This window comes from Corapipo altera, unplaced genomic scaffold (assembly GCF_003945725.1).
Source record: "Corapipo altera isolate COAL_440 unplaced genomic scaffold, ASM394572v1 239, whole genome shotgun sequence".
In the NCBI taxonomy this organism is placed as follows: Eukaryota; Metazoa; Chordata; class Aves; order Passeriformes; family Pipridae; genus Corapipo; species Corapipo altera.
Window position 1 is genome coordinate 1,685,168 of NW_020884938.1, and position 21,712 is coordinate 1,706,879.

The 21,712-nt window shown below is 43.9% G+C and overlaps 1 protein-coding gene across 4 annotated transcripts in view; it reads right to left on the minus strand.

Moving 5' to 3' along the window:
- The window catches only part of PARVB (parvin beta), a 50,669-nt gene that overhangs the window by 18,774 nt on the left and 10,183 nt on the right, over window positions 1–21,712 (minus strand). For 2 of the 4 annotated variants that reach the window (XM_027660820.1, XM_027660823.1), the window contains exons 2-6: window positions 12,496–12,585; window positions 10,274–10,344; window positions 3,121–3,223; window positions 1,413–1,553; window positions 647–762 (exon numbers count right to left, since the gene is read on the minus strand). In XM_027660820.1, the coding sequence (XP_027516621.1) occupies window positions 647–762; window positions 1,413–1,553; window positions 3,121–3,223; window positions 10,274–10,344; window positions 12,496–12,585 (521 nt within the window). Of the gene's footprint in view, window positions 1–646; window positions 763–1,412; window positions 1,554–3,120; window positions 3,224–10,273; window positions 10,345–12,495; window positions 12,586–14,821; window positions 14,910–19,597; window positions 19,678–21,712 lie in introns of those variants that run through there. The other 2 variants (XM_027660822.1, XM_027660821.1) reach the window with 2 other exon arrangements.

The following is a 21,712-nucleotide window of genomic DNA, read 5'->3' on the forward strand; positions in this document are numbered from 1 at the left end:
CTTGCAGAGCCTGCTGCCAGTGGCTGAGCCTACCTTGGGACCAGAGGACTGAGTGCCACGGCAGAGAAAGGAATAACCAGGGGAGTATCTAGGGCAGGAGGGAGGAAGTCAGGGTTGCCTAGGTCAGATCTCTTCTCCATATCTAAGGAAAGCTAACAAAAACACAAAGACTGTGAGAGTAATGATGAAAGTCTATCAGGCATGCCAAGGAAAACAGCATGTCTAAGTCTGCACGTTAAGTCATTGGGGGAAAACAACACCAGCAACAGGCTGCCCTGGCTGGGGGGATTCTACGTGCTGGAACTCCTTCCTGCGCTGCTCGTGTTTCAGTGCCTCTTCTACAAAAAATGCACGGCAAAAAAAATTCATTAAAGAGACAGAAATTACAGGCATGAGGCTCTCTTACACAAAGCCCCATTTCTACCTTGCTGTTGCAATAGCAAGTGGTGGTCCCAAGGGTGTCAAAGAGTGATGTTCTCGGGATCACGTGTAAGCACTCGCAGCGCAAAAATGCGTTCCCAGGACAAACAACTGGGACACGTATTTTCCAAATGGCAAGAGATGAGGGCAAGGGATTGGAGCAGCCCAGACCTGCAAAACCAGAGTGATAAACGATGGTTTTTCCCATCAGTTTTTCCATACTCACCCTCACAACCACCACTTGCACAGACACGTGTTCAGGCAGTCGGATGGGAGCCCGGAAATGCATTGCCAAAGCCACCAGCAGGTGAAGAATGGAAATCAGGTTCTTGCCATGGATTGCTGCAGGGAACAAGGAAAACGGAGCAAATAAAAGAATGCTGAGGCCTTATTTTAAACAAACAGCTCTGGGGAAAAAAGGCAGTGAAAAATGCCTTTGGTGAAAAGTCTTTTTTCTTTTTATGCTTCTTCCCCTTTTCCCTAAATTGATAATATCTGAAATACAATTTTGAAGGTAGCAAAGCCTAGATTCAGCCCTTCCTTTAAGCTACATGCCTAACTTACAAGTCCAGACTCTTCTGGAGCCCAGCTCCCTCTCTGTCAGTGAAGACAGGCAGCCTCCATCACTGTACTGGAGGATACTGGAGAAAACTGCTTTTTGCAGACTTTGAAGTGTTAACACAAGCTCTGATATCTGTAAGAGACGAAACTCTTTCACCACGTGGGTAAAGGGGCTGCTCAAATTCCATTCTCACTTTTGGGTTGTAACAGGCCGTGCTGGAACAGAGGGCTTGAACAAGTTACCTCAATTATCCCATAAACACACCTGTCTGCCCTTAAAGGCCACAGAAGAAGGTCAAAGTTACAACCACAAATAAGGAAATAATTTTTAAAACCACACTGCATCACAGAGAGTATGATCAGCCTATTGATTGTCATCCCCCTCCTCGCCTGGGAAGCTGAGAGAGAAAACACAAGAAGAGAGTCCTTACAGTCAACATTCCACTTGATGGTCCAGCCATGGGGTCGGAGTAAATCGTGGACAGCTTCCAAGACCGTCTGCAGCTTTTGTTTCTGACCAATTTCAGACTGTGTCACTTCTGCCACGTTCAGTTTACGGTCAGCCAATTTTTCTGCGTTTGAAAAAAACATCCAAAAAACCCAAAAAGAACAGGCAAAACCAGATTAAACAAGGTCCTGGGTGGAAATAACAAGCACAGACCACTGGGCAGAGCAGGACTCCGCTACAGGTTTTCTAAGGGAATTATTTTCCTCGGAAAGAAAAACAGCTGAAAGCAAAACTGTCATCAAAAGCGTGTCGGTTCCAACAAAAATGTGACAAAACCGAATGTGCTCATCAATCAGGTGGCAAAATACATAACAACTTTCAGCCAGGCATCAAGTTAGTAATAGTTTTAATTGTACCTCCCAGTTCCTTTCACTGCTGAAAAGCATTTGGCACAGCACAGCCTTCACTAAACAAGGAATCTGTACAAGTTTAATGGACTTGTTAATTAGGACAAAAAAATGGGAAATACTGTGTGAATATTTACTGAGCTTGCTAAGCTTTGTTTCAAGTTAGCTGAAGGTGTGAATTTAAGCTGAAGCACATCTTTGCATCCTCAAACCCTCAAGAGTTATGGACTCATCTGAGCCACAGATTTGTGCTGCCTTAGTGGAACTAATTCAAGGGAGTAAGTTGGTACAATCTTGTCATGTTGTTGTCACTTCATGGTTGATTACTTCCAAAAACGAACTAATGTGGGAAAATCTGTAAAACGACATCAGTAAAACTTCTATTTTGTTTCTGTAATATAATTATTTGTGGCCAAAGTCACAGAAAAGTTATTTTTCTCTTCCTCTGCACTGTGGAGCTGCAAAGACACAGGAGTTGAATTTTTTGTAAAAAAGAAAAGAAGGGAGCTGAGGAAGGGGGGGGGGGGGGATGTTTTTCCAGCCATCAGAGCAATGGGAACAGCTGATTTCTGTTCTCCCTCCACCCTGAGGAAAAGTCATCTCTCTGGGAGGTCAGGACTGGTTGGACATATTCCAGTTATATCCTATTCCACTCTTGAAAACAAAAAACATACTTCACCAAAACTGTTTTCACAAAATGGGATGGCCTTCAACTCTAAAGATGCCTTCAGAAACCTCTCAGAGTTATCAAAACCTACTGTTCCAATAAATGGAAGTATTTCTGCTCTCAAGTTCAAGAGTATGTTTCTTCTGGGCATTTCCCCTAACTGAAGATAAATATTTATTTCTTTTAAAGTGACAGAAAAACAAAAGCACTCCAGTAGCCCAGACAGAAAAGACTTGGAGGTTATCAACTCACAAATACTTTGAACATTTTGACTGTTTCTATGAACCTAAAGTAGGAATTTTTTATCAATATCTGAATAATATTAATGGGAAAAATGTTGCTTAGCCAAGATGCCTTTTAATCTTTTCTAAACATGCAAATATTATTTTAAATTATTTCAGATGTTTTTCTGTTAGTCCATGAAACCTGGGAATTCTCTGCATTTCCTGCCTTCCCAGCAGATGGAGAAGCTGACACTGCAGCTATCACTGAAAGAAGGTGCATCCCTGGTGGGGTGGTGCATTACTGCACAGCCCTGCTGCTCTCTGCAGCTTTGGGAGAGATTAATTTTGGGCCCCTTCCAGTTTTTGGGGGCACGTTCTCCTGTGTGAACTCACCCAGCAGCTTCTGCAGCACCTGCCCATCGTAAAGGTCCTCCTCGAGCTGCTTGACAATGATCCTCTCCTCCACCAGCACATCATTAATCCAGTCAATCAGAACCTCGAAGGACAGAAAAAGGAGGCAAATGTCAAAAAATAATGACTGAAATATGTTCCTTTCATATCATCAGGAATATAAAACACAGGAAGAGTAACCATAAGCTTTTCTGTTTCCAAATAAGACCTGAGATAAAAACAATGGAGTAAAAGCATCTCTTTGTCCCTTATGATTTTTAACTCAGGTCTTGACAGTACAGCAATTTAAATGCCCTCTATTTTATCTCAGTAGAACATCTCCTTATGGCACCAATTACACAGCAAATAACAACCAGCAGCTCTGCAGCAACAGCCTTTGCTGGAGTCTGTGTTCTTTGGGTCCCAAAAACCTGTTTCTCTGTGAACAGCAGACCTGCCAAGAGATGCCAACAGTCCCATGCTCCTACTATTATTTATCTCCCTGAATATGTTTATCTCCCTGAATAAATGTGAATAATGTGCCAGAAAGAAGAGCTTCAGAAGGGACAGAGTGAACACTTCTACAAACAGCAGCTCAAGAGGCCCACGAGCTGGATCTCTGTCCTTAGCAACAGCACAAGGCATTTTACCTTAAGCTGGTGCAGAATACAAAAGTCTAGGATTAAAATCCTGGTCAAACTGGTCCAATAACCATCCTACAACCTCTAACAGTCCCAATATGCTGAATACCATAGCTGTGATAACCATTCAATCACCTGCAAAACAGGAATGAAGACAGAGAACCTTTAAAAAGCAAAGGAACTGAGTTAAGTTTTGCAGGTGCCAAAGATAATAACTTCCAAACAGTTACAGGAAAAATAGCCTCTGTTTGATGCTGGCAGTAGTGCTTTCCTCCAACTTATTAGGTGGAAAATTAAACTGCTTTTGCAAAAATAATATAGTTCTGTGGGAAGAGACACAGTGTTAATTCCTGCTAATTCCTTGGTTCTATAGGAGGAGGAGAGTATTGCCAACCACAGACACGACAAACCCATTAACTAGAGCCACCTAAAACAACGAGCTTCATTTAAAAATCCTGCAGTTTTTAATTTGCTTCATATAAAATTGAGGACTCTCCAAATTAATTTTCTGATTAGACACCACACTTTTGCCTCTTCTTGGCAGCCACGATCATGAAGAAAATGTGAGGGTTTAGTATACAAAAAAATTGCAAAACAAAACAGTAGACAGTCTTGCACTGGAAAACACCCATCTTGGGAATCCTGTATTTGAATATATTGGTCACCAGGACATTTAAATAAATCAGGCTGGCTACTGACGTTCATTCAGTCTACAAACCTCGGGGAAGTTTTTCTAGGCACAGAAAAACTGCATCCACAAAGTGTCCACAAAGAAGTTTACAATCCCAACGTGAAATACTAATGTCGTATCTTTAGTACTTCAAAAACACGCTGAAAACCTGCAGGGATGAAAGTCAGCTCTAAAAATAGTAAGCAACAGTATGTAAGTGGCAAATTTTAGCTGGGAGATGTGGCAATCCATCAGTTCACTGATCAGCATCAGTGCTCGTGTGTGTAAATCACTTTGGCCCTCTAAACATCTCAGTAATAAAAATGACTCCTCCAAAGAGCTTTCATTGCAAAGAAAGGTTTTCAGGTAAGTTGTTCCCTATTCAACATCAGCAAAAGAAATGCAAGAAGATGCAGCCTAAAATAAAAAGAGTTGGCAGAGCTCTGCTCTGCAGGTAGGGAACCATGACCATATTAGCAGAGAAAACTCCAATCACCTACTCCTGTATTTTTCAACCTTTTCCAAGGGATAGAAGGACACCTGTGGTAAAGGGCTGGAGAGAGACTTCACACAAATTAGGATTACCACAGCTGGAAGACATTGAGAAGCACAGTAACATGTTCACCTCAAAAAGTTCCCCAGAAAAATGAGTCCTAAATAACAAGACAGTTTCTCATCCCAATTCCAGAATTATATAAGTTCTCACATTCACAGAAAAGCAACTGAAGAAATCAAAATCCCAAAAGATTTAGGTCTGCCGTGAGATTTACTTCTCAAAATTACCTGAAGCCCAGCTGAAATTATCATTTGATAATCAGATCTCATTACAGTTCACGTAAGAAGAGGCTGGAATTCAAGAAGTCCTCAAAAGCCTTGCTAAAGGAAGGCTCAGGATGCTGAACTACTTGAAACCACTAATTAATGTTTTATTTTGTCTGTCTCATGCTAAATGGTATTGAAGCCAGAATCCAGAAAATGGCAAGGAATTAAAAATAAAAGAATAAAAGTCTGGAAGTACCTTCTAACATGGGACCCAACATCCCATTTACAAGAGCATAGTTACAGAGAAATCATGAAGTGGCTTTGGACAGAGGGTGTTAAAAAAGGGAAATACTTACACTATGTGCTAATTAAATCTTTCACAAAAATTTAGCGCTGAAAACTTTAGGCAAAAAAAAGTACATAAAAGAGATACAAATTAAACAAGGTCTAGCCATAGTTGTTTTATTCTTTTATTATTTTAGCACATCAATGTAAGAAAAATACCCCAAAGAACATTCTAACTTCTCAGTACATAGAGTACAACTCCAGCTCCACTACAAAAAATGAATTTTCAATTTATATTTAAGGAAAAAAAAAATCCTTTTTTTTTTTGGTAACAGCCATTGAAGACTGGTAAGTGCTATAATTAAAAAAATCCCAAACAACCCCCCAAAATTTGTTGCTCCACCTTGTGATTTCTTGATTATGTTTCATTAGGAGCCTGGAAAGATCTTTCTGTGCAGATTTTTTTAACTTTTACAAAGGAAATAAAGCACCACGCTGCTTATCGAAATGAAGGACATGCAGAAACACTTTGTGACTCTGTTCACAGAAAGTCTCTTTGCAGTGTCTCCTTCATGTAAAAGCAGAAAAACAGTCAATAAACTGAATGTCTAAAAATTTAAACAGTTTGATACAGGCCCAGAGAAATTGGTGGGGGGCAGACAGAGAGTTTTTCCTATGCATGAAAATATGTTTAACTGCACCTCTCCTTCCTTCTGGAGAAGCCACTCCAACATCCCACATGGTTTTCAATGCACCTGAGACTCATCTTCTTGTTCAGTACACAGAAATGTTTTGTTAGGTCACTTAATTTTACTTCACAAAAAAGCTGCTTTTCTATAGTGTTTGGGATTAGTAGTGTGGTTTTATAAACACAATAACCGTGACTGAAATATCACACACATCCACACTCCCACAAATCACTTCTGACCCGTGTCAAGTGCTCAGACACATATGTTTGTAATAAAATGTCCAACAGCGCTTTAAATTCTCACACATCTCTTTATTGCATGGTTTTTCAGACGAATCCAAGTGTCTGCTCACACCAGCCACGTCGCATTAGTGGGCTGGAGACTGGAATTGGCCACGAGGCAGACAGCTGAAACAAAGGAGGGCTGGAAATCCAGCAGGAAAAACGAGCCTGGCTAGGACAACTTGTTTGTTTAGCTGATGAAAGAGGGGGTTTTTTTCCATCAAACTCCACCAGGTTTTGTTCTGCAGGCTGGCTGCTCCCCTGGCACTGAGGGGAGTTCAAGGGCAGAAGGACCCCCCAGTCAGCACTGCACACATGGACAATGGGAAAAACACCACAAAACACATGAACACATCTGGCACAATGGGAAAACAGGAAGCCCAGTCACCAAAAACAGCAAAGAAAGAAAACCTTGGTTTCAGTGACCCTCTTCCCCTCAACTTCTGAGGAAATTAGGAGGCAGAGATCAAAGCTATGGAAGCTTGACTGGCTTCAGGGTTGAGCAGGGAAATTACTATTAAAAATTCATATTTTTTTATGCCTATGGACTAGAGCACAAAGCACTGGCAGCCTGGAAACCAAGAGGAGGCTTCTTCTTTCCAAAAGAGCATTTAGGAAGCACAGTTTCATCTGGGCACATGTGAAACCCTCCCAGAAGGACAGTGGCATCTTTTTGCTTTTCTCTTCACCTCAGTAAATCTCAAAAAGCCATAAAATTAGACATGGAGAAAGGTGGTATCCTCTAGGACACTGAATATTTTAGCACAAGTGGGAATGTTTACTCATTTCAGTCAGCACGTAGAGCAGCAGTTTTTGGATCTGTACGAAGTTTAGATGAGGCTTTAGAGGCCAAAAGTTGTAGCAGTATCAGCCAATCTCACAGAAGACTTTGCAGGGAGGGAAAACATCTTGCAACTGTGACTTGCTGCCTTTTGTCAAGGCACTTTCAGACAGGACCCAACTCTTGCAAGCTGCTGCTCTAAAATTTTGTATTCAATCAGCAGAAGCTCTTTTTTTTTGTATTTTTCCTACCGAAACGCTGAAAATGAGAAACCTCTAGGAAATCTGCCAGTTCTGTGAAATGCTAAAGTATCTTTTCAAAATCTGTGACTCAATTCCTACAGTTTGTTAACCCAATTATGTTTAGGATGGCAACCAGCAATGAAGCTTTTTGAAACTTCTACTCTTCAGCCAGGAGGAGGAAAAAAGATTCTCTCCACCTTTATAAACGAGACACAAAGAAACACACACAGAGAAACACACACCAAGGAAAGCACACATAGATTAGCAACTTTTTCTTGAAGTATTCAAAAGAGAGCCAGAAGAGCTCCCAAGCACTCTTTACAATTAGTGATGTGGACCAGCCAGAGGAACTTGATATATTAATGGAAACTGAATTTTAATCAGATTCACAATAATATATAGAATAAAACCCTGACTCTGAAGTAGAAAAGAAGAAACAACATATCACAGGACATCTCTAATCACAAAACAGCCCAAACTTATAATTGAAATGCTTACTTTAAGTTAGTTGTGCATTTGGCAAATACTGGGCAATGAGGACATGAAGTCACACATTTCAGACACCAGAAACAGAGTATTTTGTGAATAAAATATTTATACATATATAAATAAAACCAATAACTCATGCCTTTCCCTCATGTGTATTTTCACCTTTAGGTCTGTTCAGCCACGTACCAAACTTTGACTACACACAGAACAAATGGAGTGAGGAAGAAAAGGCTGCTGGCCACAGAGGGAACTTAGCTGAACACTGTGTCTGTTTTTAGAATATTGTCCATGATGGTAACAAAGAACACTTCCAGGCATAATGTTTTTCATATGTGCAAGAAGACTTGAAGCAGGCACTTTTGCATCCTCAACTAAGCAGCCTTCAGCAAGGGGATTCGCTGTATATTTGCTTTAATAATAATAATAAGAGTGAGGAATGAGGCTTTTGGTCGTGTTTTTCTTCTGCTGCTTTCTCCACGTTACCACACTGCTCCACAATCTGTGTCCCTGTCAAAATCCCTTCCCAACGCCCGATCCACAACGCACGTAATTCCTGTGGCGTGAGGTTAGCGGGAATTAAAACATTTGGTGGAGACAAAGGGATGCTAAAGCAGCTTTAGCTGCTCCTTGCTCTGGGATCGTCTCTGCTGCTTCCTTGCTCTGGGATCCCCTCACCCAACTGCCAGAGCAGACACACTCAGAGTCAGGGATGGCAAAGCACTGGCACGTCTGACTCTGGTGCTGACAGGGATTTGGGCTGGCACCAAGGAAACCGAGCCAGGCAGCCAAATTTCCAAAGGCATGAGGGCTCTGTGGCTGCTATTGACACATTCTTCTCTGAGGGGAAAAGACAGAGGGAGCCACTTTGAACTGTAACAACATCCCTCTATCCCAGTTCTCACTCCTCTCTAGTCCGTGGAGATCTTTCATTTCAAGCTCTGTGGGGCAGGCAGCCTTTTCTGCTGGCTCTGTACAGCAAATTACTTACTTGGGGCTCTTGGAAAACACCATTAGCCACAGAAGAACAGAAAACAAGGAATAAATTGCTCGTTTTTTCACATTATCCAAACTCTGTAGCATCAAGTAAGTTCTGCCAACACAATTCAGACCTCTCCCTGCCTTGGAGATTCCCACCAGCACAGTGTGAATTCACACCAACACAGCTGAATCTCTGCAAAAACTCCTAATTGCTGAGAGGTACGCTGATAATTAGCAATTACCTAAATTACACAGGCTCTCTACAGGACATATCTCTCCTCTGAGGATGATCCCAAAGAAACAATCTCCAGTTCCATGGCCTCTCTCTTTGTGCAAGTGCAAACTGGCCTGGTGACCCAGAGCCTGGCTCTGCAACGTGCTGCAAGCACTCAAGACACATTCTCAAGTGCTGCTCTAGCCATGGGTTTCCCTGCTCCTGAAGCTTTTCACACTTTTAATCTGAAAAATATAACCTTGCTGGACTATCACATCCGGGCAGGACTTACCAACTCTTATTAAAAACAGGAAAATTCCCAATTTAGAAGCAATTGTGATCTCAGCGTCAAGTCTCCTGCAGCACAGAGTGCATCTGGTTCCTTCACTGTAACAACTCATGTTCAGCTGTATTATTCAAGATAATATCACTGCTCCACTTGCAAAGAAACCACATTACATGTGGGAAGAGTGATGCAAGACCACTGCACCTTTTGAGAGAATTAATGGATTTAGGTGCTAACAAAGAAAGAATGTGCAAATTCACTTCATTTAAAACCACAATGTATTCCAGGTGAATTAGGATAACCACAAAATTTGAGCACGGCTCCTTGCTGAACTTGGTTTGATGTGGTTTTGTAACCCTAAAGATGTTGTTGCAGTGATAATAAGAGATCACTGGGCTTGTTTTAAAGATGAGCAGTTTGCTGAGGCGTTCTGTGAGCCACGTGTGTGCAGTCAGGGTGCACGAGGATTCCAGAGGGGAATATGCCACAGCTCAACCCCTGTGTGGAGAACAGAAGACACTACCCCAAATTTTCAGTCCCACCCAGATACAGCTGTGTTGTTGTTTCTAACAAAAATAATTTTTATAATTACTTTAAAACAATAAAGGGAAAGTGTAGAGGGAAGCAAACTGAGGCCATAACACAGGGCACTCTGACGTGTTTGTGTCTCTCCCACTGTTGCTTTCAGCCTTACCTTGACCTTCACCTCAGTTTTCACAGACACACTGCAGTAACAAGCTGCTGTTTATTGTGGTTCTGATTTTAAAGGTTTTTAACTGCAAATCACTCCGGCTCACTCGTTAAAGACTTGAAGGAGGACAAAACTTTGATTTCCTACCTTGATCAGCTCTTTGAACTTGGGGTCTTCCTTTGAGTTGGGATCAATCATGGTGCGCTCCTCATTCTCCTCTGCCCAAGGAAAATGGGAAACCTCAGTGAGATCAACTCCAAACACACAGTGCAACAATTCCTACTCATCGAGGGGCCTGTCAGCTGATGGACAAGTGACAGTGCCCAGTCATCATCTTAGCAAGGGAGTGTCTGATGACCAGTGTCAGGCAATTTTAGGGACACACAGAGAGATAACACAGCCCTACTTCCCTAAAATAAGATTGTTTCCACTGATCTCCCCTGCTCTGTGCAGAACGCTTCAGGAAAATCACTGTCCTCATGTGGGGCATGTTAATAATAGCACAGCAAAAAGTGCAGTCAACTACTTTTCTCCTTCTCCTAGATTTGGATTTCACTCCTGTTTGAAAACACCTGTCCCAAATGACAGCACCTGAGTTTATGGTACTACAACCAGTGAAACTGGGCTGAGAGTTTATGCCTCTGTTCTCTGGTTCCCTGAAACTTGGTCACACGTGGCCCTGAGTGCAGGAACTCCTTCACCTCTGGAGAAATAAAATTACCCCACTTTTTATCAGTACTTGTGTAGGGGGGAAAAACATAAAATAAGATTTTGCAGGTGTGAAGTCTTCCACTTCTGCTGCTGCTGAGATGAAGATATGTGACAAGTGCTCTCCAATGGCCAGAAGGACCAGTGTAAGAGGCATGAATACCAAGAGTGATTTTTAGAAGAGATGAAATGTTGGTGGCAAAATCCCCTTGAGCTCATTAAGGCTAAAAACCAAACCTTTGGCAGAACTACCTTCACAACAGCACACACGGACACGTGAGAAACCCCAAGGAAATCTGCCACTTCTGTGAAATGTTAAAGTATGTTTTCAAAGCCTGTGACTCAATTCCTACAGTTTGTTTGCCCTAATTATGTTTAGGATGACAGCCAGCAATGAAGCTTTTGAAACTTTTATTCTTCATGGACGTGCTTTTATGTTACTGCAGATATGGGTACCAGTATTTAGGACGCAGCTGGAGCAAGACTCTTGTTTTAAATTCTAGTGCTTGCTTTTAAGTTGCAGGTGTCTCCCTGAGCCCTTCCTTTTAGCTCCCTGAGTAGCCAAGTGGGAGCTGTGATCCAGGTTACAGCTGCTCCTTTCAGTGGCACTGCACAACAGGAACACAAGGATGGGTGGCAGTGGCACAGCTTTCCAGAGAGATCCATGTCTCTTCAGCTAAATTATTATTTATGGACCTCATGGACTTATCTTTAACTGAGTGTAGACAGGCCACGTGATGTCTTATTTTCCTATTGATTTCTCACCTCCTTCTACCATGACAACAAAGGAGGGTGTTGGTATCACCACTGGTCAGGCCATTGCCACACTTTAAATCCTGACCATGACCAGACTAAAGTGAATTCCTATGGCAGTGCCAGACTTTCCTGCTGTAACATGGGAAACATGACATTCCAGACTGACTACACCATCTAACTGGTTGTCTCAGACTTCACCCACCCATTTGGGTTCAGTATTTTCCAGGGCCCCTAACTGTTATTAAAAAAGCAAGGCCCTGCTATCTGAACACTGAAAAGTTTCCATAAACCTATGAAAAACTCTTTTGCTGCTTTTTTACCCCCTGTTCCTTTACTTCCCCATTACTGCCTAGGATGAGTCAAGCGTTCTATCACAAGGAAGTGACACCCACTACACACCCAAAATACTGTTAACCCTGAACAGTGTTTGACCCACACATGATTCACCAGAAAACTCAGGTTGAGGTTCACCAGTGATCATGTCTCTGCATGACAAGCCTTCAGGAGTGGTCCTGCATCTTCTAAACTCTAGTGGCATCCAGAAGAAATCACTGGAGACACCCCTGACAGACAGACACACACACACACACACACAGAGCAGTCAACACTTTGCCCACGTCTCAGAAGAAAAGTACTTTGCATTTCCTCCTACTCTCCTAATCAGAGAATCCAAATGACTAACACTTTTCTGGTTTTAATTTAATTATTTGTCTCCATGACAGCTTGCTTCAACTAATTCTGTAGATCAAGAGACATGTGGCCAGGGGAGACAACAAGTTTTAAACACTTTTTGCTGTTAAATTATGCTGTTGCTCTTGTGGGGACTCAGAGAGGTGGGATGGGGATGGACACAGGAGAGAGTCCATAAACTACCTTAGTCAAGGTCTGTAGCATGAAGACTTTACCTAATAGTGTATCTTCTGGATGGATGTCCACGGTGCTTGGGTTCATTGGTGCATTGATAGCATTTTTACCTTCTTCTTGGAGGTCACTCACTGAACAGAGGGGAAAAAAAACAGAGAGAAAGAGTGTAATAAATGTAAAGTTGGTGGACTGGAGTACTCATAGTAAAAGAAAACATCTGGTAGATCCATTTCAAAACAGGACCACAGTTTATGGCATGAAGAACTGCAGCCACAGTGGAAAATAAAATCAAAGGAACATCCTTTTATAGCTTCCCATTAAACAGAGCTACCACACCACTGGCTGGAAACTTCTTGCAAGAAACCCAATCCTGTGGTAAGAACAAGCCCAGGGTGCTTGTTTCTCCCCAAGGAAGGGGCCCTATCAAAGCCTCAGAGACTCTCAGGAAGACCTACCAAAATCAGGGTGAAAATGTATTTAATTCCAGCATTTCCACAGGATAAAAACAGATGTACCACGATCTGGTGAGCACAAATCTGAAACTTTTTATTTCAAGCTTTTGTCCTAAACCTGCAACTCTCATTTGGGAAAGTCAGGAAAGTACTCTTCATAAATAAAATGGCTATTAAAATACTTCCCTACATCCTGCCACATGGGAGGAAATGAACTTGAGGACAAGAACTGGTCTTTAGTATCTTCACAGAGCTTGACAGTAAGAAAAGCAGCAGCAATGCTGGAACACTTTTACACCCACCAAGGCACATCTCCCCCTAAATCCAGATAACGTTTATTATAAGCCAAGACACTGAAACAGATGCATGTGAAATAGGAGATACAAAGACAGTTCTGTGTTAGGATGGGCTAAAATCATTTGTGGCAGCATTTGTGGTATTGCAGTCTCCTTTGGGAGGGACCAAGTCCCAAACTCTCTTCAGGGAAAAGCAAGGACTTCCAAATAAATAAGGTTTGCTAGACAAACTTTTCTCAGGAAAAGAAAAAGGGAGGAACAGTTAACTAATAGTGAGAGTATCCCAGCAAGCTCTTCCTTCCAGAGCAGTCGTTATTCCCCCTTCCCACTGGAAAATCAAACCACAGGCATGCAGCCTGCAAAGGTACAAAATCCTGCATGAGGACTCGCTTTTTTCCTGGAAAACACAGGGATCCTACTGCCACAGAGGAGGTGGTGCTTAAAACCATGTTTCTTAATTGCAGCCCAAAAGAGGTTACTTAGTTCTGGTTCGCAGCGTTGACACTGAGCATCACTAAAATCCTCAATTATGACATTTTGTCCTCATGTTCTGCAAGCAACAAACACCAGCCTCACATTTTGAGAGGTTTTGATGGTTTATGAACCATGGTTCATGAGGGAAAGGGGGCTGCCAGCTCTTTGTGCTGTACCTTCTGCAGTGAGAACAATTACAAATAGAACGCAAGGTCTGCAGGCTATTTAACCTCCTGATTAAAGACATTATTAAAGAAACTCTTAATTACCCTTTTTCTACACTCATTCTTATTTTCTTGAAAAACTCTACAACCAAAAAACAGTCAGGGAGCAAAGAGGCCTCATGCAACAGATGAAACCAGCTCTAACAGCCTTACCCAGGACACCCAGCCTGAGCTTTCTCACCCTAACAGCTCCTACACCATGATGCCAACAGGGACACAGTCACCATGAGGCACAAGAAAATTCATGTGCAAACTTAATAAGTAAGATTTTTTTAAACCCTGCTAGGACTATAAATGCCCAGGCTTATTTTGGAAGTACCAGCCTTGTTTCTGGATAAACTCTCTTTTCATTATTACAGCAGGGCTGTCATTCTGGGAATGCCAAGTGTTCAGTAAGTTCAGGGCATCATCATCCCTAATGCTGTGCAAATGCACAAGAGATCTGCTGAGTTCCTCTGGGCAGTGGGTATGTGTCTCCAGTCTATGCTATATGAACAAAATTATGCACTCATTTCAAGCCAGAATACTTTTAAAATGCAGCTAAACTAGTTTTATTCACAGAAGTTCAATCAAGGTGATACCCCTGCTCTTATATCTTAATAGAAAAACTATCTCTACTCAACAAGAAGTCCTTGTTTCTGAGCAATTTACTGAACTGAAAGAAAACATGAATGCAATTTTGTGTATTAAGCCCCCATCCCTCAAGATGAGCCACATATAACCCCTGTGGCTGCCTTCAGATCCAGCAAGGCTGGGCCAGATCCCATAGGACCAAAACATCCTTTCCTGTTGCTGCTGGCAAAGCAGAGCTCTTTCAGCAGAAATAACCTCCCAAAACGTGCTGCCCAGGGAGAGCTGCTTGCACAGAGCCTGCACAGACAGCTCGTGGAGAGATTCCTGCCACAAAGGGAACTTTCCTACCTCCTTTTCTGCGCCTCTTGCACAGCAGCCCGGCCATCCCGGCCCCGGCAGCACAGGCAGGTCACAGGGGAAGCACACGGGATGTCTGGACACTGATGGAATGGTAGCAACTGGATAACAGGGACTGCCACCCCCAGAGTGCCAAAGCTCTGCTAATTTGGGCACGGTGACACAGGAGGAGGCACTGAGAGAGGCTCCCAGCTGCTGGGGGGAAGGGGGGCCAGCAAGACACGGCACTTGGCCATGGGCTGCCAGCCAGGAATCCCTCCCTGTCCCACTGATAGCCAAGCACCTGCCTTGGCTCTTAAGCAGGCACCTCAAAGGTGGTGTTTTCTCCGCAAGGAGCTTCCCAAGAGAGTAATTTCCACCCTCTGGGGTTGGGTTTCCCACAGGTTGCCCCAGGAACACACAGGTTCACAGAGCAACACCAGCACACAGAGAAGCAACTGCACGCAGGGATGTGAACTTGCCAGGGTACTCCCCATCTGCAGCACTCCAGAACTCTTTCACTCTGCACTTGAACAAACACCGAGGGCTTTTTCCCTGCTCACCCCCCCCCCCCCCAGTATTCACTTATCACTGCTGAGCAAAGGAACAGAAGCAGGAAAAGGAAACTGAGCCACAACGCTGGAAAAAAGAACAGAGAGCCCACAAATGAGCAAGGGGAGGCAGTTAAAATAATAGTCAGGATGGAGCAACAGGTTCATTTCTGAGAAGACCCTGATCAGTATTTTAATGTATATTTACAAGAAACAATGGCTTTCAGCCCCTGCTTTCACCAACCCAAAGGTACTGTAAAAGACTATGGGCATTATTCCTCCTCGACTTTGTACTGGCAACAGTGGCTCTGCTGGGAGGTTTATCCATGCAAGAGGGCATTTAACTGGTAGAGCAGAGCTTGCACAACAGGTTTTAGTCAGGGCAGGTCCCACATGAGCTATTACTGCTCCTTGCCCACACTCCACCTGCCCATTCACAGGGCTCCTTCTCTTCCCCTTCCCCTCCCCACGGGGAACATCTCCCCCTGTTATGCTGGTACAGTCCCTTGCTCTCTGACTGAGATTGGTGTAAAGCACTTTTCTCTAAAGCCTGATCATTCCATCTCACAGATCTGTCAGAGGAAACCTGCAGCAAAGGGAAGCAGGAAGGGGAAGGAAGCTGAGTACAGGCTGAAGCAGCATCACTTAGCCAAGGATGGTCCCCAGCAGAACCTTTCCAGCATCTGTTGCCCCTGGTGGGTTTGTCTGGTCCTGCTGGTAATGTCAGGGCAGAGGAGCCCCTCAGAACTGAAAGGAGCAGCCCCAGCATCCAGGGAATGCTCTTCGGCCCATGACAAGGGTTTGCCCTCACCATGACCCACAACGCAGACTCTACAAAATGGTCACGGCCTTAAGGTAAAACTTGCTGATGATCTAAATGACTGAGCTGGGAACTTACACAGGGCAAGTCAGGTGTAACTACAGGCACTTAAAGATGATGCCTTGGAAAGGTATCTGGCAGAATCAGCTATGATTTCCCCAAGGTGTCTGCAGACCCTCCCTCCCTTCTGTCTGGAGATCTCCTCTCTGAGCAGATCCTCAATCACCAGGCAGCACCAGCCCCCTGAGACATTTCAGCACCCCATCAGCGAGCACTACCAAAATCCAAATGTAACAAAGGGACGGGCAAGTGGCCAAGGCTTTAAGAAAAAAACCCACATTTTCCACTAGAATTACATTTCCAACTAGGAATTTAAATTCACATGGAAAAGGTCGCTTCTCTACCGGCCCCCAGGAAAGCAGCAAGGGCTCCTGGCAGCTCTCAGATGTTTTGACAATCTCCTGGCAGTGTCAGCAGTCAACATGGTTTAGTCACACTGGAAGCTGTGCTGGCCTTTCAAACAAATTAACAGAATGAGCAGATCACATACACATGCTATAAAGCACTACATCTGTAAGCCAGGCAGGCTGTCTCAGAGCATGGGATTGCACACAAACTGCACACAACAGAAGGAATTAGCTGAACAAAGTTGGAAATGCCACCAGAGCTGTCAAGGACTTCCCCCAAGTCATGAAATGGCCTTTAAAGTCAGCAGGAGTGCTATAAAAAGAAAAGACATCCCTGCTTTCTCCTTTTTAAAAGAAAGCAAGCTGATACCAACAGTTTGATCCTTCCTACCTTCACTATTAATAATCTTAGTGTAATTTTAAAAGAACAGCAGAGTTCACTTAAGTCTTTGCCATCCACTGCCTTGTTATTAAAAAACTGACCTCAAGCCTCTGTGTCTCACAAAAACAGATGGTAAATGCTACTTAATTTTAGATCTGGTTATTTCTGACTGCAAGGCTGGATCCCACCCCCCAGAAAGCAGCAGCTGTTGTGACAATGATCATGAGTTTCCGTACGTAGTGCTCTCCTCATTCAACCAGTGCCGAGCTTTTATAGGATGCACTCTCACCTCATGATTAAACCTGAATTCTGGGAGCTATCAGACTGCTTTGTCACCCTTGGCTCCACTACAGATGATGTGCTCAAGTAAGTTTGTCACCCTCTTTGGTGGAGCAGCACAGAGGGGAAACGTGCCTGCATGGGAAGTTCTCTTCATCCCCCAAAGTCTCACTGCTTCCCAAGTTTCCCTGCTATTCCCAGAGACAAAACCGTGACCAGCTGCACTTTTCCAGACAGTGACTCACCTGCCTATAGCTCATATCCTAAGAGTTCAGCTAAGCATTCCCAAAATAGAAAGCCCATTCTCCAGACCCTTCCTACCCCTTTCAGACCAGTGACACGACCCTCCTTCACTCACATCTCAGGAGAGATGTGGACACAGGACAAATCCCCCTCATGAAGCAGTCAAGACCTTGCCTAAAATATCAGGTATCAGCTGGAGCTCTCACTTCCCATGGGAAGTGTCAGACCAGAAGGCAACAGGTCCTTGGTGAGTAAAGACCCTGCAGTGCTTCTTAACCTGCTCCTCTGTTTGCCTGCCACAGACCAACACACCCTGAATTTCCACCTGACAGCTAAAACTCTTTCAGGAAAAGTCATCTTCAAAACTCAAAAGCCCTCCAGGAACACTTAACAAACGGAAGCTTTACAAAAACTGGCATTTTTAAAGGAAAAAACAGCCCCAAATATGCTGCTACACTGAGATTCTTTTCTAGAGACAAACCACACACACACAACTCACCAATGTGCTGCTGCATTACTAATCAGATGTACAAAAGGCTCTGAGATCTTTTAACAGAGACTGCAGGAGAAACACAAAGCTTCCATTAATTATAACAGAGAATTAATAATCCCAGGCAGATCAAAAGCAAAGACTTGACCAAATCCACATAAAGGCACTGTATCAAGGGACTGCATTCAAAGCAGAACTGTGGTAATAGAGGAAATTATTTATATGCCTCAGTAGACAGACAAAGCACTCATGACTACCTGAAGAAACAGAAATACCTAAAAAAAAGGGAAAAGTAGAGCAAAAGGCAACTTTTAGGAAAGGGCTGTAATACAGAGAGCTATGGAACTAAAGCTAAAAGTCCAACTTGGGATTCACCATTTTGCTGTAATTCCCTGTTTCTCATTTCTTTCATTATTGCCTCAGGCCACAGCTGTTCATCAGGCAGGGAGGGATCCACGCTGCCAGCAAAGGGACACTCCAGACTTCACCTCAGTCCCCAGCTGCCACTCACCCCCTCCCTTTTGCTGGCACTGGTGGTTGCAGAAGCCACATTATGGCACAGAGTGGGGGAGACAGTGTGCCTGAAAACTAACCAGGGAAGAAAGGAAAACAGGAGAAAGTTAATTTTCACCTGTGTAGACACACAAACACTGATGCTGGGGAAGGAAAAAAAGCCATCAAAGAAACCCCAAACACTCCCAACCAGCAGAAATAAGTGTCCACAAACTACTTATAATGTTACACCTACAAAAGTGATAGGTGGGGATATTTACCTATTTACCCCTTACCCAGCCCTCCCAAGCACTAACATAACACACATCACACACAACTCTACAGCTTTTACACTCCAGGACATGAACTGAGCATACCTTTGGCACTTGCTTTGTCCTGAATTTGTAAACAGATTGCTTCAATCCTGAAGTTTGTTGACTGGAAAAAGCCAGGCAAGAAGTGCAGCTTGAGAGAACCCTAAAAGCAAACTAGGGAAAGCTGCACTTCTCCCTCTGCCCCGCAAATTCTACATGAAAATGGAGAAAATACACTTTCTCAGCCTCCCCCTGGTTACAATTCCCTCCCAACACACCAGGCAAGGGTCATTTATTCCCAGAAAGCAACAGTGGACAGTCATGTTCTCCCAAACACACCACAGGAGCACCAGGACAACTTCCAGCTGAAAGAAGCATGTGGAGTCAAATCTGACACTTGAGAACAGAGGGAAAGAAAAAGTCTGACAAGAAAAGGAAAGGACTGAAGAGGACTTCGAGCCTGAATCCACCCACTGCAGAAAACCTGCAAGGCATTTTAAACTTACTGCCATCAATTCTCCATGAAATTCTGTATTCTATATACAGCCTTCAAGGTTTTTGTGTACTCCCACATCTGAAGCTGAGGGGCACAAGCAGACAGGGAACAGCACATCCATATGGCCCAGGAACTCAGTCTAGGATCCCAAATGAAGCAGGCTCATTTCCACAAGGTGCAAAGCACCAAACAAGACTCCGTTGACCTTTAAGAGCAACTTCAGAAACCAGAATCAACTCCCTACCTAAGATATCCATATTTAATGGGTGCAGTCCAAGCAAATCCCCAAGGGAGAGGGACACCAGGAGACTCACTTCTGAAGGCAGGGATGGCAGGTGAGCACAAGCAGTAATAGGAAGTCTTCTCCAGCTGACAGGGCAGAGCCTGGCAGGCAAACTTCAGGCAAATGGAGAGGAGGCCATCAGCTATGACTTGGCATTTCTGAAAAAGCAACCTTTCTGCTTGTGCAACATGATTCTACAGGAAAAAACAAAGCAGCGATAAGTGATTCTGCAGACCACAAGAAGTGCATGTGCCCAGTCACTGCAGTGGCCCAAATGTCACCCAGAAAGACAAGGAAAACCCTGAAAAACACTCACATACAGCAACTGTATTTGCAGTTGAAGGTTTGCTGGTAAATACTGTTTTCCTGTTCAGCTGAGCACAGGACCAATGGAAGGACAGGCCGTGCTCCAGACTGGAAGCTTTAATCTAAACACACTCAACAGTTTTCAATGGACCATACACTGCAGTTGCTCATGCAAGGAGTTTTCTCAATGCTTTCCAGACATGTCATATGGGGAAAATTATTTCACTAGCTGCTTTGAGCCCCAGAGGAGCCTGCCAAGACAAGCAATGCAGTGATAAGCACTGCAGACCTCACAGTACAAGAAAGTCTGGAACTCAGAGCCCCCAGTCAGATAAAAGCCAGTCCACGAGGGGAAGGTACAGGGGAGATAGTGGCTGCCATAAAAGCACTTTGATGCTTAACTCTGCCAGGTTTAAGTCAAAAGTAGACACCAACATGTCCTAATGGAGCTGCTGAACACTACGTGGGATGAGTGGAGCCCGAGCCTCCAGATGCCATTCCAGTCCAGTCTCCCAAACACAGCCCTCAAGGGCTATCAAAATGCAATTATGAAACAACAGCCAGCCAAAAATCAAATCAAAACAAGTCCAAAGCACGAGCAAACGTTACATTTCATGAGGTATCAAAAAGCCCTGCAGGTGTTATTATTCCCTTACTTAGTCAGCACCCCGAAGTTTTACAGGATTTGCAGTACTGCCTTTTCTGTGGTCTCTTTTTAAGCCTTTGCACTGGTAATACCAGGTCCTATGAGCTAGTAAAGGTGGGGTCTCAGTGGTGCTAGACATCTCAAAGGCTTTCAAGCTCAGTTACTGGTGAATCCCAAACCAGCTTTCTCACTCCACAACCTCTTTGATTCACCCTCACTAGAGAAGCAGCCAGAGCAGCAGCACAGTGGAATCCACGGAATCTCTCCTCACTGAAAGGTTAGACAGGCAAAAAAGAGAGAAAAAAAATACTGTACTCTTACTAGTACCTCAAGTCAAAGCACTGTGGTGAGAAGCACAGTCCCACTGCACAATGTTGCATTCCCATGCTCGTAAATCATCAAACCACAGACTTCACGCTGTCTCAGAAATGTCCTGACTCTAGCCTTTGGAGGGTCTAAGATGCCAGGGAGCCACATAAAGATCAGTGGGCAATTCAGTGTGGAAATGACCTCAGGGGTCTCCAGCTGAACCTCCTCCTCATGGCAGGGTCAGCCCTGAGACCAGACCGAGTTACTCAGGGTTTTATCGCATCACATCTTAAAACCTCTAAGAATTCCAGAGGCTCCTGGCATCCTGTCCCACTGCTTCACAGTCCCCAGCACGAAAAATGCCCCCCTTTGCCCAGACTGAACCTCATTTGTTTCAGTCTACAGCTGCTTTCTCTCCCCTCTGCTTGGTAAATGTTGGTACCTGTGAACTGTTTGTTAACACGCAAATGACAGGAACTGAGGGGTCAGAAACAAACAGCTGGAAAAGCAGCATAAAACAAACACCTTTAGTGTCAAGAGTCATGCCCAGGTCTAGCAGAGCTCACTAGCCTTCTAAATCCTCTCATTACTGATATCAGCAGAGCAACACCCACCACAGTTTAATTTCCTAAACTGATACAAAACTCAATGACACTGAGGGTCCAAGGAGATGGTTTAAACTATGGCCCCTCACTGTGTTAATGCAGCTACAGCTGCACTCCTGCACTACAAGGGGGTGTTTCCAAGACAGGAGTCTCTTCAGGTACATTTGTAAGCACTTAAGAGGGAATTTGTTGGCCTGAACCTGTGTGAGCAGAGGAAAAGCAAGCATCCAGTTATCTCAGGCAGCAGTGGAAAGGCCCTACCAAGGCCCAGCTTGCTGCA